The 18,031-nt window shown below is 42.1% G+C and overlaps 1 protein-coding gene across 1 annotated transcript in view; it reads left to right on the top strand.

Annotated features, from left to right (window-relative positions):
- The first annotated feature begins 1,626 nt into the window (after positions 1–1,626).
- IPO5 (importin 5) overlaps positions 1,627–18,031 on the top strand; it is a 43,579-nt gene continuing 27,174 nt past the window's right edge. The window contains exons 1-6 of the mRNA XM_064646055.1: positions 1,627–1,977; positions 7,029–7,109; positions 13,549–13,741; positions 14,244–14,346; positions 14,589–14,685; positions 15,746–15,850. Coding sequence (XP_064502125.1) covers positions 1,642–1,977; positions 7,029–7,109; positions 13,549–13,741; positions 14,244–14,346; positions 14,589–14,685; positions 15,746–15,850 — 915 coding nt within the window. The 5' untranslated portion in view covers positions 1,627–1,641. The remainder of the gene's footprint in view (positions 1,978–7,028; positions 7,110–13,548; positions 13,742–14,243; positions 14,347–14,588; positions 14,686–15,745; positions 15,851–18,031) is intronic.

Raw genomic sequence — 18,031 nt, forward strand, 5'->3', positions numbered from 1 at the left:
TTTGTTAATGCATGGAAAGCAGACTTTACTGAAGTTCAAACAAAGCACTGGTGATAAAAAGGCAGGAAAATTGTGCCTATTTCAAGATGACATCCAAAAAGCCCTCCAGAACCTGTGACAAGCTGTAAGCCCTAATCCACATAGCTGAGTTCTGAGGACATTTACAGGAGTGCACTTCACACTAGAAAGCATGCTTACTTTTATATTTCATCTTCAGTTTTGGCCCTTCTGAGGTTGCAGCCAGCTTAAAATCATTCCCTAGCCCTGCCTGCAATTCTTTCTTGATTCAGTCAAGATGATGTTTCTATCTATCAGCCTATCCATCTATCTTTTCCCTACCAGCTTGCTGGCTTGACCCTTCTTGCTTTTAAAGGACTGGCACTCCCTGGGCACAGCCAAGCAGCAGTACAGGCGGTACCCAATCTGGCCAGCAGTGCCCCACAGCTGCATCCCAAACAGCTGCCTGGTGCACCCTGAGACAGAGTCCTCCACCAACGAGCAGGGCAATGCTTAAAACCTCTCGCCATGCATGGTAGGAATCTGTGACATTCCCTATGATCACAGGAATTACATTTTATTCAGTCAAGTAAAACCTTAACAGGTTGGAGAGATGGGCAGAGAAGAACCTTCTGAAATTCAACAAGGGCACACGCAGGGTCCTCCACCTGAGATAGTATAACCCCATGTATCAGTATGGGCTGGGTGCTGACCTGCTGGAAAGTAGGTCTGCGGAGAAGGACCTGGAGGTCCTGATGGAAAACAAGCTGTCCATGAGCCAGCGGTGTGTTCTTGTGCCCAAGAAGGTCAATGCTATCCTGGGGTGCATTAAGATGAGAATTGCCAGAAGGTCCAGGGAGGTGATTCTGCCCCTCCACTCAGCCCTGATGAGGCCACATTTGGAGGGCTGTGTTCAGACATGGGCTGCCCAGTGCAAGAGAGACATGGAGCTCCTGGAGCAAGTCCAGCGTAGACCAACAGAGACGATTAGGTGACTGGAGCATCTCTCTTATGAGGACAGGCTGAGAGATCTGGGTCTGTTCAGCCTTGAGAAGAGACAATTAAGAGGGTGCCTTGTCAATGTCTAGAAGTATCTGAAGGGAGGGTGCCAAGAGGATGGATCCAGGCTCTTCTCAGTGGTAGGACAAGAGGCAATGGGCAGAAACTAATGCACAGAAGTTCCACCTAAAATGAGGAAGAACTTCTTTACTGTGCGGGTGACCGGACACTGGAATAGATTGACCAGAGAGGTTGTGGAGTCTCCCTCACTGGAGATATTCAAGAAGCATCTGGATGCAATCCTGTGCCATGTGCTCTGGGATGACCCTGCTTGGGCAGGAAGGTTGGACCAGGTGACCCGCTGTGGTCCCCTCCAACTTCTGCGATTCTGTGATCCTGTGATTGCGTGGGGCGGGACAGCAGCACAACGTCACGGAGCGGCGGGAGGCGACGCCCCGCGATCTCCCGCGCTTTCGCTCCCCTCCCCCGCCCTGCCCCGGCCCCGCGTCCCGGCGCGACCCCTCCCTGCCCGCACCGCCCGACCGCGGCGCTGACCAATCCCGCCGAGCCTGCCGGGGCCGCACACCAATCAGAGCGCTCCGCCGTCTCTGCCTCCCGCCCCCGGCGCGGCGGCGCACCAATGAGATGCGAGGAGACAACCCCCCTTGGGGGCGGTTGATCCGTAGCTCCGCGCTGTTCGCCTCGCCCCGAGCTGTCGGGACGTCAGGGGTAGGCAGGGCCAATCGGGGGCGAGGCCCCGTGCGCCGCAGCCAATGGGAGCGCGGCTGGCGTTGCGGCCCCGCCCCTCGTTCCCCCGCCGGCGGCACGGCCGGTGCTCCCCCTTCCTCCCTCCCTCCCTCCCTCTCCTTCCCTCTCGCAGCAATGGCGGCGGTGGCGGTGGCCGTGGCGGAGCAGGAGCAGTTCTACGCTCTCCTCGGAAACCTGCTCAGCCCAGACAATGCGGTCCGCAAGCAGGCCGAGGTAACGGGGCCGCCGCACCCGCGGCCGCCGAGCCGGCCTGTCAGATTCGCCGGGCCGCGCCGGAGGGAGGGCGTGCGGGGGGCAGGGAGGTGGCGGGGCCGGCCGAGCCCCACGTGTGAACAGCGGCACCAGCTGCTGCCGGGGCAGCCCGGGCGTTGCGCAGGTCGGGGCGGCGGGGCCGGGCGATGGCGGCGGTTCTGCCCGGCGGGCGCGGGGGCCGCGCCGGCCCTTGGCCCCGAGAGGGCACGAGGGGTCCCGTAACCCCCCCGCGCCCGCCCCGGCGCGGCCGGCGCCGCTCTCGCCCCTCGCCCGCCATGTGTCCGCCCCGGGGCCCGTGTAGGAGCCCCCCCGGGGTGCTGCGTGTCCCCATTGCCCACGGCTGGCTCCGCCCGAGCCACCAGGCATGACGGAGCGCGGCCCCGGCCCCGCCGCGCAGGGGGGGCCACGAGCCGGTGGCGGGTTGGGGGGGCCGGCGCTCGGCGGCTCGGGAGCCGGAGGGGGATTTCCCAAAGGAGGTCAGGGCGGCTGCCTGGCGTGATGGAAGCGCTTCTATGTGTGCTCCCGAGGCGCCCCTCTCAGGGGGTCCGAGCCCCCCCCCGCGCTCCCCGGCAGGAGCGGGGCCGAGGTGCTCCGCTGCACAGTAGTTGGGTTTTTTAACTTTTCGGAATGGTCCTATGTGTATTCTAGTGTTTCGTCAGCTAAGAAGTATTTCACCCAAAAGAAGCGTTTTCAATACGCTGAGTTTCTCTTGTTATCAGCAAAAAGTTTTCAGACGTGTTGTATCAGCTGAAATTCTTTGTGGCGGCTAAGCCACGTTAATTCTTTCTCTCTCTGTCGTGCTTAAGGCTCCATTGTCAAGCCTGGTGGGGAATCTCTCCCGTTGAATTAAATACTAGCGTCTAGCTTTAGCATGAATTCCCGCTGCATGGCTGCATCGGGTCTTTTATCGCTCTCATCACTCCAGCGGTCAGCAGAGTTCAGCGCATTGTTTGGTGAAGAATAAAAAGCATTATTCCTGATGCTACAGTGAAAATTCTTCTAGTATAAATCGAGAGTGAGAAGGAGGGGGATATATGTTTTTGGAAAGCTAGTAAAGTTCAGTATTGATTATCACAAACACTTTTAGAGAGGCGGCAAGAACTGTTCCCACATTCCTGAACACAGAGCTTCGATGTAAGCCATTCCCTGGGAGCTGAATTTTGTTCTCTTCTTGGCTGCCTACATGTAACATAAGAATATTTCTAACAACTTTATGAACTTTATTAGAATTGTAACAAAGCAAATTTATTGGCCAGCTGTGTCATAATGCCTGTAAAGTAAAATATTATTGGAAAAGAACTCTAAAACTTAGATTCTTACAACTGGCATACTTTGTCAGAAGCTTGCTTGGAACTGAGTTGGAGTACTTTTTAATCTTCATAGGTACATAGACACTATGGTCAATCGGAATAAGAAACCTTAATTGACATGATATCTTTTCAGGTTGCTGGTTTCGTATACAAATACAAGCAAGTAGTATAACCTTTTACTTATTCAACTGCACTGAACCTAGCATTGGTTTCTGCATACTGTCAAGGTGTGTTGCAAGTATTTTTATGATTTAGGATTATTGAGAGTGGAAGGGTCCTCAGGATGCAATCGCCTGCTCAAAGCAGTGTCAGCTATCAGGTCAGACCAGGTCATGCGGGGCTTTATCCTGCTGGCTGTTGAAAGCCTCTGAGAATGGAGACTACACAAACTCTTTGAGCTACCCACTCCTGCTTGACTGTTCTCATTAGAACAGAGATCTGAACCTCTTCCAGTCTGAACCTCCTTTTTGCAATTCACATCAGTTGTCTCTTGTTCTTACACCATGCACAGCTGTGAAGAACCCCACTCAGTCTTCATAGTGGGTTAATGAACTTTTACCTAGAAACACAAATCTATCTCTCTACAGTGTAGGTAGATTGACTTTTTAAAGTTATCTGTTTCTTGAAGTAAGATTTCTTTGGATAAAGGTATTGCATAGCCTTTAAAATATCTGCTTCCTAGAATCATGCAGTACTCATATTTGGTTTTAAGCGTCTGTCTAGTCCTTTCAGTTTTTTAAAGTGTGCATACTGTAGGAAGGCAATACTGAGTACTTAAAGGATTCAAATAACTGCAGCTAAATTGAATAGCAGGTTCTCATTTGTATCCAATGAAGACTGGTGAGAATGACAAATATATAAGCAGAGGACAGAAGGAGAGAGACTCAGGTTATTTCTGATAAGTCTGATCATTGAAATGAGGATGAGGGGTGTTCTGTTGAAAACTAGACTTGATGAAGATGTAGAGTCATATGCTGTCTGGGAGGACTCTAGTAAAAGCTGTAAAAAGAGAAGGATGAGGAGAAAGGTCTGATCACCGAAAACTTAATTTATGTGTATGGATCTAGATGATTCTCCCCATCAGGTCTGCTCTTGTGAGACCCCACCTGAGTACTGAGTCCAGCTCTGGGGCCACCAACATAAGAAGGACAAGGACCCGATGGAGTGAGTCCAGCGGAGGGCCAGGAGGGTGACCAGAGGGCTGGAGCACTTCTCCTATGAAGTCAAGCTGAGAGAGTTGGGCTTGTTCAGCTGGAGAAGAGAAGGCTCTGGGGAGACCTTATATTGTAGCACATTCCAGTACCTAAAGGGGCCCTGCAGGAGAGCTGGAGAGGGACATTTTACAGGGACATGTAGTGATAGGACAAGGGGTGATGGCTTCAAACTGAAAGAGGACAGGTTTAGATTAGATATTAAGAATAAATTCTTTACTCTGAGGGTGATGGGACACTGGAAGAGGTTGCCCAGAGAAGCTGTAGATGCCTCATGCTTGGAAGTGTTCAAGGCCAGGCTGAATGGGGTTTTGAGCAACGTGGTCTAGTGGAAGGTGTCCCTGCCCATTGCAGTGGAATTAGAACTAGATGATCTTTAAGGTCCCTTCCAACCCAAATCATTCTGTGATTCTGTGCATGTGCTAGCGTGCTCATAACTTAACCTGACTGGTTTGCTGAAACCTGATTTGTTCATTTTGCCATCTGTCCTATAATGTTGTCTGTTGACTATAAAAGCATGTCTGTTTCTTGTTTATGTTTCTGTCTTCTGAAAGAGAAACTTCTATTTACTTTGTTTTGGTAATTTTGTGCTCGTTCTTAAAGTGTATTTCTCAGGCTGGGGGCAACATGAGTATTGAGAGTAGATAATACATATTTGCTTTCACGTGTTCTGAAAGTTTGTCATGCTGTGTGAGAAATTTGTACCTCTCTATAAGGTAGCTGAGGAACTAATTGTGAATTAGAAGAATGAAGATGTAGCAGGATCCAGGTACATAGTTAGGATGTAGGCAAGACTGATAGTTACATGGGTAGTAAAGCCAGCAAAGAAGTCTTCCACCAGCCCAGAGGGAAGGTTCTGTGTTTGGCTGTGAGTTCCTCTTGCCCCTTTGCTCTAGCATCCTCTGAATCCAGTTTACTGAATTGACAGTTATGCCCAGTTATGACAGTGAACAACTGCATAGGTTGGTGCCATTTTTACTGAGTTTAAACAACTCAAAATAGAAGTTCATGATTGTCAGAATTGACGTGAGGGAATCCAGCTTTTACAGTGCTTCAGCTGTCCATAAAAGCATAACTTCAGATCTGTGCTGGGCGAGTATTTAGAGAACCTTCATGTTTCTGTATTAGTTTATATTTGTAGATAATAGTGCAATATGAATATATACATTAATGGAAGCAGTTAACCTGAGGACTTTCTATTCTGACCCTAAACCTCATTTAATTTTACAGTCTCCATGAAAGGATTAGATTAAATGCAGGGATTCACTGGGGATTCAGAGTCTCATTGACTGTGAGTGTATATTGGCAACTAGAGAGAATGTGAAATGAGGATGGACTCTGAACAAGGCCTACTAGGAAGCAGGTACAGAAAGGGGAGGAAGATGATGTCTAATATTAAACGTGTGATAGCTAAACTACTTTACTGAAAATAGCAGATATGCTCTCAAGGTATGTAAGTTTGCTAGAGTATTGAAAGGAGCTGCTGCACTGTCAGGAATGGGAAGTGGACAGGCAGAGAACTGATTGAAATGAACCTGAGCTTTGCACAGTAAGCTCCTTGAGTTCAGGATGGGATAATGAATATGTGGAAAGGGTGGAATAATTTATCTTCAAGATTATGTCCACAAAAAGTAACTCAGATTTATTAAGTATAGAACTATTTCTGAATGAGTGGTTGCTATTCAGCTTGTAATTCTCCTGCTCTTACCTATGTTGGTTTAGTGTATTAGAAACAAGCATTTAGAGTTTCAAAATGCTCACATATACCATGTTTTGGATAGCAAAAGTTTTTTTTCTATGTTTTCCCTCTAGCTTCTAAGTAACAATCTAATTAAAAAAGCTGAGGTGAATGAAATGCATGCCAGAAGTGTGTAAAACAACATAACTGAACTTCTAATTAAACTTTCCATTTTATTAAGAGGGTCTTCCAAGGGAGGAGACTAAATAGTCTCTCTTACCGAAGTTCAGGCAGGAGTTTAAAAATAAAAAATTCTTAATCAAAATGTGTAATTGAGACATGTGGCTGCCCTATAACATGATAAAAGCTGTAAACAGGTTGAAAACCAGAACTGAACAAATTTTTAAACTATACATTTGTCTGTTGGTCACAGCTTAGTCTCAAGCTTCCAAAGTTCTTAATTCTTTGATATGACAGAAGCTATGATGGATTCCCAGTAGGATATGTTCTGTGTATGTTGTATTTCTAGGAGTTTACGTTCTGGTTTTGTTGTATTTTGTAACTCACTGCATAAGTGGCATATGTAGATCATTCCAATATGGCAGGTCTTACTAGGTAACTAAGATTTTACTCATAATCTTAAAATAGGTCATAAATTTTTATTTTGATAGGTTTAAATTTTTTCTGCTATTTTTTTTTTTTATAAATTGGATGAATACTTATGTTGTTTTAAAAGGAAAGTCAGTTCATATTAATGCTTAACACATGCTTTCTAGTACATATTTGTAATAAGCTGCATCCATTTTTATGCAGGAGACCTATGAGAATATTCCGGGCCCATCAAAGATCACTTACCTCCTGCAAGCAATCAGAAACAATGCTACTCCTGAGGAGGTATGTCTCAATAACCTTTATTTCTGCAGATTTTCAAAGGAACTGGGAGAAGGAGGGAAGAAATCAACATTGGTAATTTTCGGATAAATGAGCAAGTTTGGCATTAACTGAAGCATCTTAATTTACTGCACAGTTGTAAAGGGATCACTTATCTTGTTTGTTGCATGTCTAGTCCACTAGTTGAGACTTTTTGATGTAGGATATTTAGTTTCAAAAACAGTTTTTCATAAGCAACTGCTTAGATCTCCATTGTTTTCTGTTGTGTGTTTGCTTAATGAATGGGTTCTTTCCTTAAAATGTGTAACTAATATGTGACTGTTACTGTGATGTTTCTTCAAGTTACAGTTGAGAAGTCCTTTCTGTTTTGGGATACTGTGCCTAAACATGTTAAACTTACATGTCATCTGAAACTTCTATTGCTTCTTAAATTGGAATGAGGGGAGATAAGGTTACAGATGTGTTGCATGTTTTATTCGGATGGCTTTTGCATTTTGTCCTGTGTGGGGAGAATATACTCATTAAGTCATCTAGCAGTATTATACAATGAATGGAGAGCAGTCTAAGCACTATATAAATTTTGTCCCTGGGTATACGGAAAAGGTACCTTTTACTTATTCCTTTATTTTGTGAAGGCTCTCAATTTTAGCAGTCAGTTAAAGTCTTGCTGGTAAAAGTGTTATTCACTTGGATATGCAGAGTGAAGAACTCCTAAGCTTTCAAGATGCTACAAATTTCAGAGCCACTTTAAAGTAAAAACATTTGACTTTTTTTGATCTCAGATCTAAAGTTTTACTGAACATTGTAAGGATGTAGCATGTAGAATTTCTGAACAATATTATAAGAGCATAAGTGTGCTGTTTCTCTATGGATAATGATCTCTTCTGGTAGATGGTATTCAGTTTAGAGGTAGATGCCATTTGTGCTTTTTAATGCTAAGAAAGTATCATCTTACCCATACTGATGTTTATCTACCTAGTGTTCTTCCAACAGAATCCTTCAATATTATACTAGCAACCAGTTGCATAAGAAGTATCTGGTTTTCCCTCCTGCTCTCTGAGATGTTTCATGTGATCAAAAACTGTAGAGCAGTGTCTCCTGGATTTAAATTTGCCTTGGAAAAGATAGCTGCTGCTCCTTTTGCCTCAGAGTAATAATCAGATAATGCTATGCCATAGAAGTCATAGCTGCATTGCACATACTGCTGTTTCGAACACATTTGTCAAGTCTGAGTAGACTACTACAAAGTTGTGCTTGTGTAAATAAATACTTGCTCCATATATTTACTGATTTTATTCCCTTTACATCAGCTAAGGAAATAGCCCAGTGTAAAACTTGTTAAGAATCCTGCCGATGACTTGGATTCCAGCTTACAAAGTGCAAAGAAACTTTTCATACTCCCAGGACCCCTTGCATTTGACCATTAAGCTAGATTAGGAATAACTCTTCTAACTAACTGTGTAACAGGTTTTCTCCTAATCAGAGGCTAAACTATGGGAACATGTTTTTCCTCTGTTCTTATTTCATATTTTCCTGGTAGCAGAGAAATACTGTTCACAGAAGTGGAGGGAAACATCTGACTTAGCACTTGGAACACTTCTGTGCCAGGTGATATGCAAGTTTGTACACCTGAGGCTGAGGAGGGGGTTGAACACAGGTCTCCAGCCTCCTGAACATGTAGTCTCACTGTTATGAAGTTAGGACTCTACTTCTTCCTATGCAGCTGCATTTTAAAGGGTTGAACAGCAAGGTGGTTTAAATTCACAGCTTATTTGATGCATTTTATTCTCAGGATGTGTCTCAGGTGTTAGAGGCTGTTCCTTTGCAGTTTTGATTTACCACATAAATCTTAGAGAGGAGCAGAAGTTCTACATTTTCTCCTACATTTGCGTTCTTGGTTAAGTCTAGGTTGGCAGGTTTTGTGTCCTAATTTACACATGACTGACACAGTAACAAATGCTCTGTTAAACTGTTTCTGCTGTATTCCTCCTAGAGGGCTTTGACCTCTCCCCAGTCCCCATATTGTCACATGAAGGGATGTGTTTCTCAGTCTGTAAACTGCTGCTGTGGACGGAGTCCTGTCAGGGTTTGCAGGGGAGGATGGCAGTCCAAGGATGCACCATGGTTCTGCCTTTGAGTTGTCCGTGGACCTGAGGCAAACTGCGCTTTGAATTCCACACGGCGCTAGATCTCTGAATGAGATTGTGCAAGTCCATCTTTGGACTGTGTCCTAAATATTGTTTACTTCCATTTGTGCATGTTTTCTTCCTTGAGGACTGTAGTGGTTTGGACCTTGTTTTCCCCCAGAGGACTGAGAGAAGTGGTAGACCCCAAGGGGTGGAAACCCTTGGAAGTTTTGAAATTCTGCCCAATGGGCGCTCCTGCAGAAATGTAAACATATCACAACCAGACCGGAAGAGAAGAGTTGTAGTTTTGGTTGTTGTAGGAGAGGTGGCCATGTTGTAGGGCCACGAGGAAGGGGCTCTAAGCCCCTTGGGCCCTCTGGGGCCTCCCAGCCCCGGCTGGGGGCTGCAGGGACCTGGAACAGCATAAAGCTGGGCTAGGTGCCTGTAGTTATGCTGGGAGAATGTTTTTTCCATGGGCGCAGAACAGCAGCCGGGACTGACCAGAGAAACGGTGGCAGAGAGCCAGAGATAAGACCTGAACTGAAGAAGCAGCAGAAACAACATGCAGCACCAGAGAGAAGACTCCTGGAAAGGGAGGAGAAGAAGAGAGCAGCAGAGAGACAGAGTTTGGGGTAAGAGACTGTACCAGATTCCCCAAAACTCCCTTGGAGACCCTCTTGGAGAAGAGGGACATGGACTCCTATTTAGGAGAAGAGTTTTGGACATGCAGCACCGGAGAGAGAGAGGAGCTAAGAAGCTCAAAAGACGTCCTGGAGCTGGACCGGGACGGCCAGATGGAATGCGGGGGGAGTTGACCTTGACTCCCCCCCCCCCCTTGCACTGCTGCCCTGGTGGCAGCCTGAGAGACAGTGGCACAGACGCCCTGCAAGAAGGAGCTTGAGTCTCCTGCAAGAGATACCAGACCTTCACGAAGACCCCCCTGTGCCTTCGTGATATGACGTGGTGATACGACCTTGTCTGGGGTTATGAAGCCCACGGAAGACCCCTCGGTTGAGGCGATGGGGCCGAGGGAGATTGGATATCTCCCTCGTTGAGTGCTGGCAGAAAGCCAGCTATCAGCTGCTGCATGTGGAGAAGACAGACAGACTGCTGCCTCAGAAGATGCTGCTGCTCAGAGACTGGAAGGGATCTGTCCTTCTTTCCCTCCTGGACTTTTATTTGGAGGGGAGAAGAGATCTGATCCTTGTAAATACATATGTCATGGTAGAGATAGTTTGTGATCGTGTGTATAATGTGATATGGTATTTATTTGTACAGTCATTGTAATATATTCCCTTTCCCCCACTTTGAGTCTGGTGTGTTTTGTCTGGAAAAACCCATCTCACATTAGGTTGAGATGTGGGAGGGGGGATGGAGCCAGGGAATTGGATTTTGGGGACTATCTCAAACCATGACAAGGACTTAAAAGGAATAGTGAAACAAAAGTAAAAATCACTGTGACGATGCTACACAAGGTGGTCAGTCTTTTTCTTACAAAAATATGTAGGATTACCTGGACACTTTGAATACTAGAGGAGAGCATGGTATCCCAGATAGCTGTTAATAATTCTTCTGCTGCCCTGCTCAGCAAGTTGATTTTCTTCTTGTGCCTTGGTTCCATCATTCATAAAATCCTAAAACATTTTTAAAACCTTGTAAATTCTACAATAGGAAGCGGTATGTTGAAGTTTGAGTATTATGACTACTTTCTATGTTAATAATTTTGGCATTCCATTTGTATGTGAGCATGTCAGTAATTTAGACATGCTGAAGAATCTAATACTAAGAAAAAAAATCTGCTCTTTTTATGTTTCTTTGGTCGCTGTGAGTTCTTTTTTGAGGATGTGCACTTTATGTCGGTCCTGTTCTCATTAAAAGCTATAGCCACTAAATAGCAGAATTTTAAAATGCTTGTTTGGCTACATGTCTTGTAATGCTTAAACCTGAAAGAACCTTTGGGGTGTGTGAAAAATACATACTTCCGTAAAGCAGAAGAAACAGCCCCAGAGCTTCCATTAATCCAGCCGTCATAATTAAATTGACAATGATAGTTTATAAGTGAATATCTGCTGGGGAAAATATGCCATTTATTTATTATTAGAAGTCAATTACTCATTTTTCACTCTGTCAAACATCTGAATTTGCTTTAGGGATTTGGGGTTTTTTTTTTCCTCAGCTAGTGATGCCTCACTAGTAACTCTAACCAGGAGGTAATTCATGTAGTCCTGATCTTGTGTCTTTCTGTATGCCTTCTTACTTGTGTTTTTACTTTGCAATCAGTCTGTGTTTATCAGTCTTTTAATATTTTAAGTTCTTTAGAGTTGGAAATTCTTCTCTTTGTTTCCATAAAGCATATAGTCTCAAGCTCTGGCCACATATTATTACTTCAGGGAAGAAATTGATACAATGTGATTTCAGTCATTATCAGATGTCAGGGAATACACACTGAAACAGGATGCCTTGAGTAAGGGGAGACATTACACCAGAGTTTTTGCCTTGTTTAGTCCTAGTAAACTTGCTCCCCAGTCCAGGCTTTTCCTATGTAAGTTTACCATACTAATGAGGACAAATTTTAATCTTTGTCAATATTGGTGCTCCTTGGGGTAGGAGAAGGAAAGATACTATTATATTGTGGTACCACTGAAGTTTTTGGACACATTGTTAGTGAGATTCCCAGAGGCAGTGTGGAAAGAATCTCCTTCCTCATGTTCCCCATGTGACAGCCTATTGCTCCAGCGTCTTGGCTTATGATGGGAGCTACAGCACAGGTGGGCACTGTGACTTTGTTCACCTGCTGACTTCCTCGGATCTACTAGGGAAGCTCTAATCCTACATATGTCCACATATTAGTCCACACTGGAGCTGTAAAGAAGGAGATAAGGAACGATCTACAGTTGGGTTCAATTCTAGTCCTTCCCTCCTGCTAGCTATAGAAATGCTTTGTATGCACTACTCTTTAGCTATATAGAAGAGAGCTGAGTAGGTTGGAAAAAGACACAGTAAGTCTGGAAACTGCAGATCATAAAAATAGTGTCTTTGGTGATGTTCTAGCAATACCTGATTTTTACAGAGTATGTTAGAAGTTGAGACTTTGCAGAGGTTTGTGTTTCTTTTCTGTAGGTTATACTGTAGCAATGTAGTTGAGAGATCTTCTGGAAATTGGACTTGATTACTTCTGCGGCTCACTAAACACTTTTGAATTCCAAAGACTTATAAGTGAAATTGTTTTTCATTCAAGTACACATTAAGTAAGAATGTCTTGGGAAAAAAATTGAGTGTGTGTTGCATTGGATTATTTTTTGTGAGGATTTAATATAAGGTTTTGTTATGTGTGTTAAACTTTAGAAGTTTGAGAGGTGATTTTTAATTACTGTTTGTCCTTGTTGAAACACTAGTTGGTGAACCTTTTATTTATTAAGTTACTCAAAGAGCTTCATGTGTCTTTTTTGCCTTTACTGCGAGTGTTGCTGTATTAATTTTGAATTACTGAGCCATGTTTTTTGCTTCTTGTAGTTCTTGTAAATTGTAAATAAATACAGATATGTAAATGATAGTGTTGTAGAATTGCTGTATGCATGCAGGAAACATAGAAGATTTTAATATGTGATATTGAGGTTCCTATGCTTACATTCAAGTTTAAAGAAAAAAGTTTCATCCTTGGGGTAGGAGAAATGCCTGCAAAATGCTAAAAACTTTGTTTTGCGTTTGGGTTTTTTTGCGTGTGGGTTTTTTTTCGGAAAATCACAGAATATGCTGGGTTGGAAGAGACCCACAAGGAGTCGCACCACGTGCCCGAGAGTTGTTGTTTAGAGCAGAGTTTTATTTGCCGAATTCTAACTGTAGGTTCCTGAATCTTCAGCATGGAGTTAGGTTGTTTGAGAAAGTGAAGGAGGGTTTACAGGTTAATTATCTGACAGTTGTCCCAGTAAGTCACTTGTTAATTCAAAAAAATGTGTCCGGATTATAACAATCTCAGTAGGCCATTTAAAATAGAAAGAATACATGCTTTAAAGATCTTTCAATAATGCCACAAAATATGCCTCAGGTTCAGCTATACAAAAAAGCTGAATACCTCAGTACTATGATTACTTATTTGAAGAGCTGTAATTGTCAGAAACATGGTTGTAAGCTGATGTTTCTTTACTATGTTTTTTCTTACTGTCATATTTGTGTCTGTTGCTTGAGAGGTACTCCATTTACCAAATAAATCTACATAGTGAAAACATAATTTGGAAGCATGATGTCAGTTGTCTTTCCTTGTAAGAGCATGATTATCGTATCAAAACACTTTAACATACACACTTCTCATTCAATAGGCTCGGCAGATGGCAGCTGTCCTTCTGCGCCGCCTGTTGTCATCTGCATTTGAAGAAGTTTATCCAGCTCTGTCACCTGAGGATCAGACATCAGTCAAAAGTGAATTGCTGCTCTTTATCCAGATAGAAGTGCAGTCCACTATGAGAAAAAAAATATGTGACATAGTAGCTGAATTGGCCAGGAATTTAATAGGTACTTTATTTATTTCAGTGATAAAATGTTTATGTATTGATAGTAGTTGTATTTGTATCTCTTGTTCTCTAGTCTTGTGTAGGCATTTGCACATGATATGCTAACTGATTTCATGGTTTGTAATAAAACCTAGTATTTGTTCACACTATCCTTAATCAAATAAAAATACAGTTCTTCAACTCTGCTTTTTAAATTGCTTGAGTTTAGATGAGATTGTATTAAGGTTTACAAATCCAACTTTGTGTAAATTGTCTTAAATATTATGCTGAACATCTGCATCAATTTCTTTTTTAAGTGCTGTTGTATAACAGTAAATGGAGATCTGTTCTGGAATGCTTTTAGATTAAACATTTCAGCCATATTTTACCCTGTGACTTGGGCACATCTTCAGATCAGTTTTTTTTAAATGAATTTCAGTAGCTATGGCCAGCTTTCCTGCACAACTGTGATCTCAACACTCTTTAAGTTTGCTTATCCTAAAACTTTGTTGTGTTTAACGTAGATGAAGATGGCAACAATCAGTGGCCAGAAGTTCTGAAATTCCTATTTGATTCTGTCAGCTCTCAGAATGTGGGTCTGCGTGAGGCTGCTCTACATATTTTCTGGTAAGCTTTCTGATGTTGCTGCATTTTTGCAGGGTAGCCAAATCATGTCTGAAAATGTAAGAAAACTGTCACAACTTAATTAACAAGCAATCGTATTTGTTTCATTTATACTGTCCTATTGTGGTTTACTTAACTCTTACATGTACAGTTACAATCTGTAGCTTAAATAATGGATAAGTTTAAAATAGTAGTTAAGGTTAAACTTATGTGATATTTTAGTAATGTTTTGGTCTTATCCTCAGGAATTTTCCTGGGATTTTTGGGAATCAACAGCAGCACTATTTGGAGGTCATTAAGAGAATGCTGGTTCAGTGTATGCAAGATCAGGAGCATCCATCAGTAAGACCTTTATGTTCTTTTGGGTTTTTAATATGTTCTGAGCGTAGAAACTCAGGCAAGTAGTCTCAAATGTAAAGGTTAAACCATAGATTTCAACCAGAGAATTACATTACCTGAAGCTGATGTACTTTTGGAGTTTTGTCTATGCTTACTGCAAAACAAAAGGCTCAAACCTTTGCTGACTAAAGCTGACTGGCTGGCTCATGTCTGCATTGCTTAGGCCCAGACTCTTGCTGTTGTGCTTGGAGAAACCCAGTAGTGGCCCAAAACAGAGCTGGGGTTTTAGCCAGCCACATTGAGGGGTCAGAAGTTCCTTGTTAAATTTTCTTTCTGGCGCTCATGTTTAACAGTGTAAGTCTGTAGTGTCTCCACATGTAGCATCTGTATACAGTATGTCTCAAAACTCTGAATACACAACAGCTCCTTGAACTGTTTTTGCATGTTGTGCTGTAAGGGCATGTTAGCAAGCCTTGCTTTTCTGGAAGGCTTCAGATTTATTGATTTGTGCAGAGAATTGTACTCTGAAAATGTTTCTCTTGTTGTGGAAAATGCTGGGCAGGGATAGGAAACCCTGCTGTGGTATATGGGTTCAGTTTGCTGCTCCCTCATGAATTACTTTTTCTGACCTTTGAAAATCAGCTGAGTAACATTTTCTAAAATACCACAAGTACTTTAGAAAAGCATGTCTTAAAGAAGACATGCTTTAAAGAAGCATGTCTTAAACCCTTAGATCACACTTCTTGAAAAATGAGACTCTGACACTTGCATGCACATTTGAAGTTGGGGTGGAAGTTGAAAACAATAGGTTTTTTTTCTCTTTTCTTTCATCAAACAAAAGCCACCAAAACAAAACTCGGGAATACTTGCCATCTCATGATAAACTTTTTGTATCATAGATGCTTTACCTTAATTTGAAGTAAGATGTAAAATCCCATGTTAAAATCTAATTGCTATATCTATTAGGACAATGTAGTCTCATAATAGGCCTAATGTTAAGAGAAAACAAAGACAGGTCTCATTACCAGTTTTTCACATTTCTTTCTCCAATCCTGTCTTCTAGATCAAGACTCTGTCTGCTAGAGCTGCAGCTGCATTTGTTCTTGCTAATGAGCACAATGCTCCCCTTCTTAAACATTTTGCAGACTTACTCCCTGGAATCTTGCAGGTAAGAAGCCAAACAAGTAACAATGTGCCATTACTGTCTGTACATTGACAGTATCCAAATGGAAATTATTGGTTGGCAGATTTGTGTAGCATGTGAATTTTTGCTGAGACCTGGATTAACTGTGTCTCTGTTAACCAGTCATCAGTCACCAGCAAGATACAGTGGAGACTAATACCGAATTTTGCAAACACAAGATAATTGTTAGGGTTTTAAGGAAAATAGTTCAATGCTGATTAACTTATGCAGTGTTACCTGGATAAATGAGTTAAAATTATTTGTAAGGTATTTTAAGTCAAAATGATACAGCTTTTAAGTTAACCATGATACTGAAATATGGTTTAAATATGGGCTACCCTAAGACTTCAAATAATCAGTAATTGGGGAATTCATGGACCCATGATAGCCTGTATCTCTTCACATTAGAGGAAAGCTTAGAATTATTCTGAGCATAGATTCTCAGACTGAGAACAACAGTCTTTGCAAATGGTCTTTATTGTTTTTGATAAATTAGGAAATTGCAAACAAAATGCCTTTTTAAACTTCATACAGTTTCTGAGGCTGGATTGGATGTCTTGGATGGATGAATCTGAGCAAAAGTTGAAATTCTAATATAAGGTTGTTTACTTTTGGGGGGAAGCCTATTGTAAACCAAACCAGAGACAGAAAGGGTTTGAGCTCTGAAGGATGACAATTTCACAGTTCCATTTCTATATCATGAAAAAGTAGTAACTAACTAGATGCCTTTAATAACAGTGGTAGTGTTCACTTTAAGTGTTCTTTAAAATCACTTCTGGTGATTTTAAATTAGGCTAAAATTAGGTTAAAGACTGACTCTTTGCTACAGTCAGAACAGCAGGTTCCTGTTGACAGTGTGAGCTATAAACTTTGTATGTGCTTTGTGGCAAGCTGAACAAAAATTGTGCCAAAGCTACTGGCATCTACAACCGATGTAATTCTGCTTGATCTTAAATGGAAACTGAGAGTAATTTATTTAAATCAACTGAACTTGAAAATGGGCTATAGTGTGTATAAGTTAAATGTTTTTATATTGAAGTCACTATTAGGTGTTTAGTCCCTGTCTGTGACTTCATCAATAACAATTGTATTGTTTAAAAGTTGTAACTGGCTGAGAGGACCTTGGCTACGTAGTACTGTATGAATGAGAGTGAGGCAGGATTTGGGCTGGGCATGCCATTTATCTTGATGTTTAGCAATTAAATGGTATGTTCTTTTTAGACTTCAGACTAATAGTCCACTTTGTGTGATATAACTTTCAATGCTACTATTTTAGACTGTAAGAACACATGCACTTGGCTTCCATTTTCAAGCTTTGTTTTACAAATACACAGAACTATGCTATGAAATCTATCTTTTTAAAGCACTTACTGCAAGAAGGACTAGATTTTCTGGCTGTGGTAACATAAGATGGATATGAAGATCTGAGTCTATAAATAGGAGATGGGATGTGTTAGAATAGTGGTGAGTGACCTTTGGAGACAGTTGGATGCTTTTTTTGTTGCTGTTGAAGTTCATTTTGTTGAAACACTGGCATGGTAAAAAACCTAAAAATAAAATTCTGACTTGGCAAATCAGTCCTTTCAGTGCAAGAGCTATAACGGTTATGCTGGAAGTTGAACTTGAAGAACTAAGTTGAAACTTTTATCCAAGGGCTTAATTTTGCAGTGGAGGTGAAAGCAGATAGAACTTAACTGACACTGTGATTGTTGTTGTTTGATACTCAGAGAAGTGCATCTGCCTTTTTGGGCTCACTGTACACTTCAAACTTCTTTCTTCAGAAACTTTGGCTTGCTTTAAAAAACTGTCAGAGTTGCAATGGGTATAAAATACAGTTTTACAGAAACTTACAGTAAATATTATATTATCCTTTGCCAGAATCAGGATGAGTGGTAGCTATTAGCCCAAAAAGCCTTAACCGTGAAGTAAGTTTTTTCTTTCAGAACATTTCTGATACTAGAAGATGCTGCTTCTGTGTTGAAAGTGGGCTGGTTAAGTGGAATTATAAAAAATGTTGGATTCTAGACTTAAGTATTAAAAAACACCTAACTACTCACTTCAAAAAATGCTTCTACGTTAGGAAGACATGAAATACTTTCCTAAATTACTTTTCAGAATGTGTCTATAAGCTAGGAAAGACAGTTACAAAAGGCTTGATTTCTTTTT

The sequence above is a fragment of the Pseudopipra pipra genome, chromosome 2 (assembly GCF_036250125.1).
Source record: "Pseudopipra pipra isolate bDixPip1 chromosome 2, bDixPip1.hap1, whole genome shotgun sequence".
NCBI lineage: Eukaryota > Metazoa > Chordata > Aves > Passeriformes > Pipridae > Pseudopipra > Pseudopipra pipra.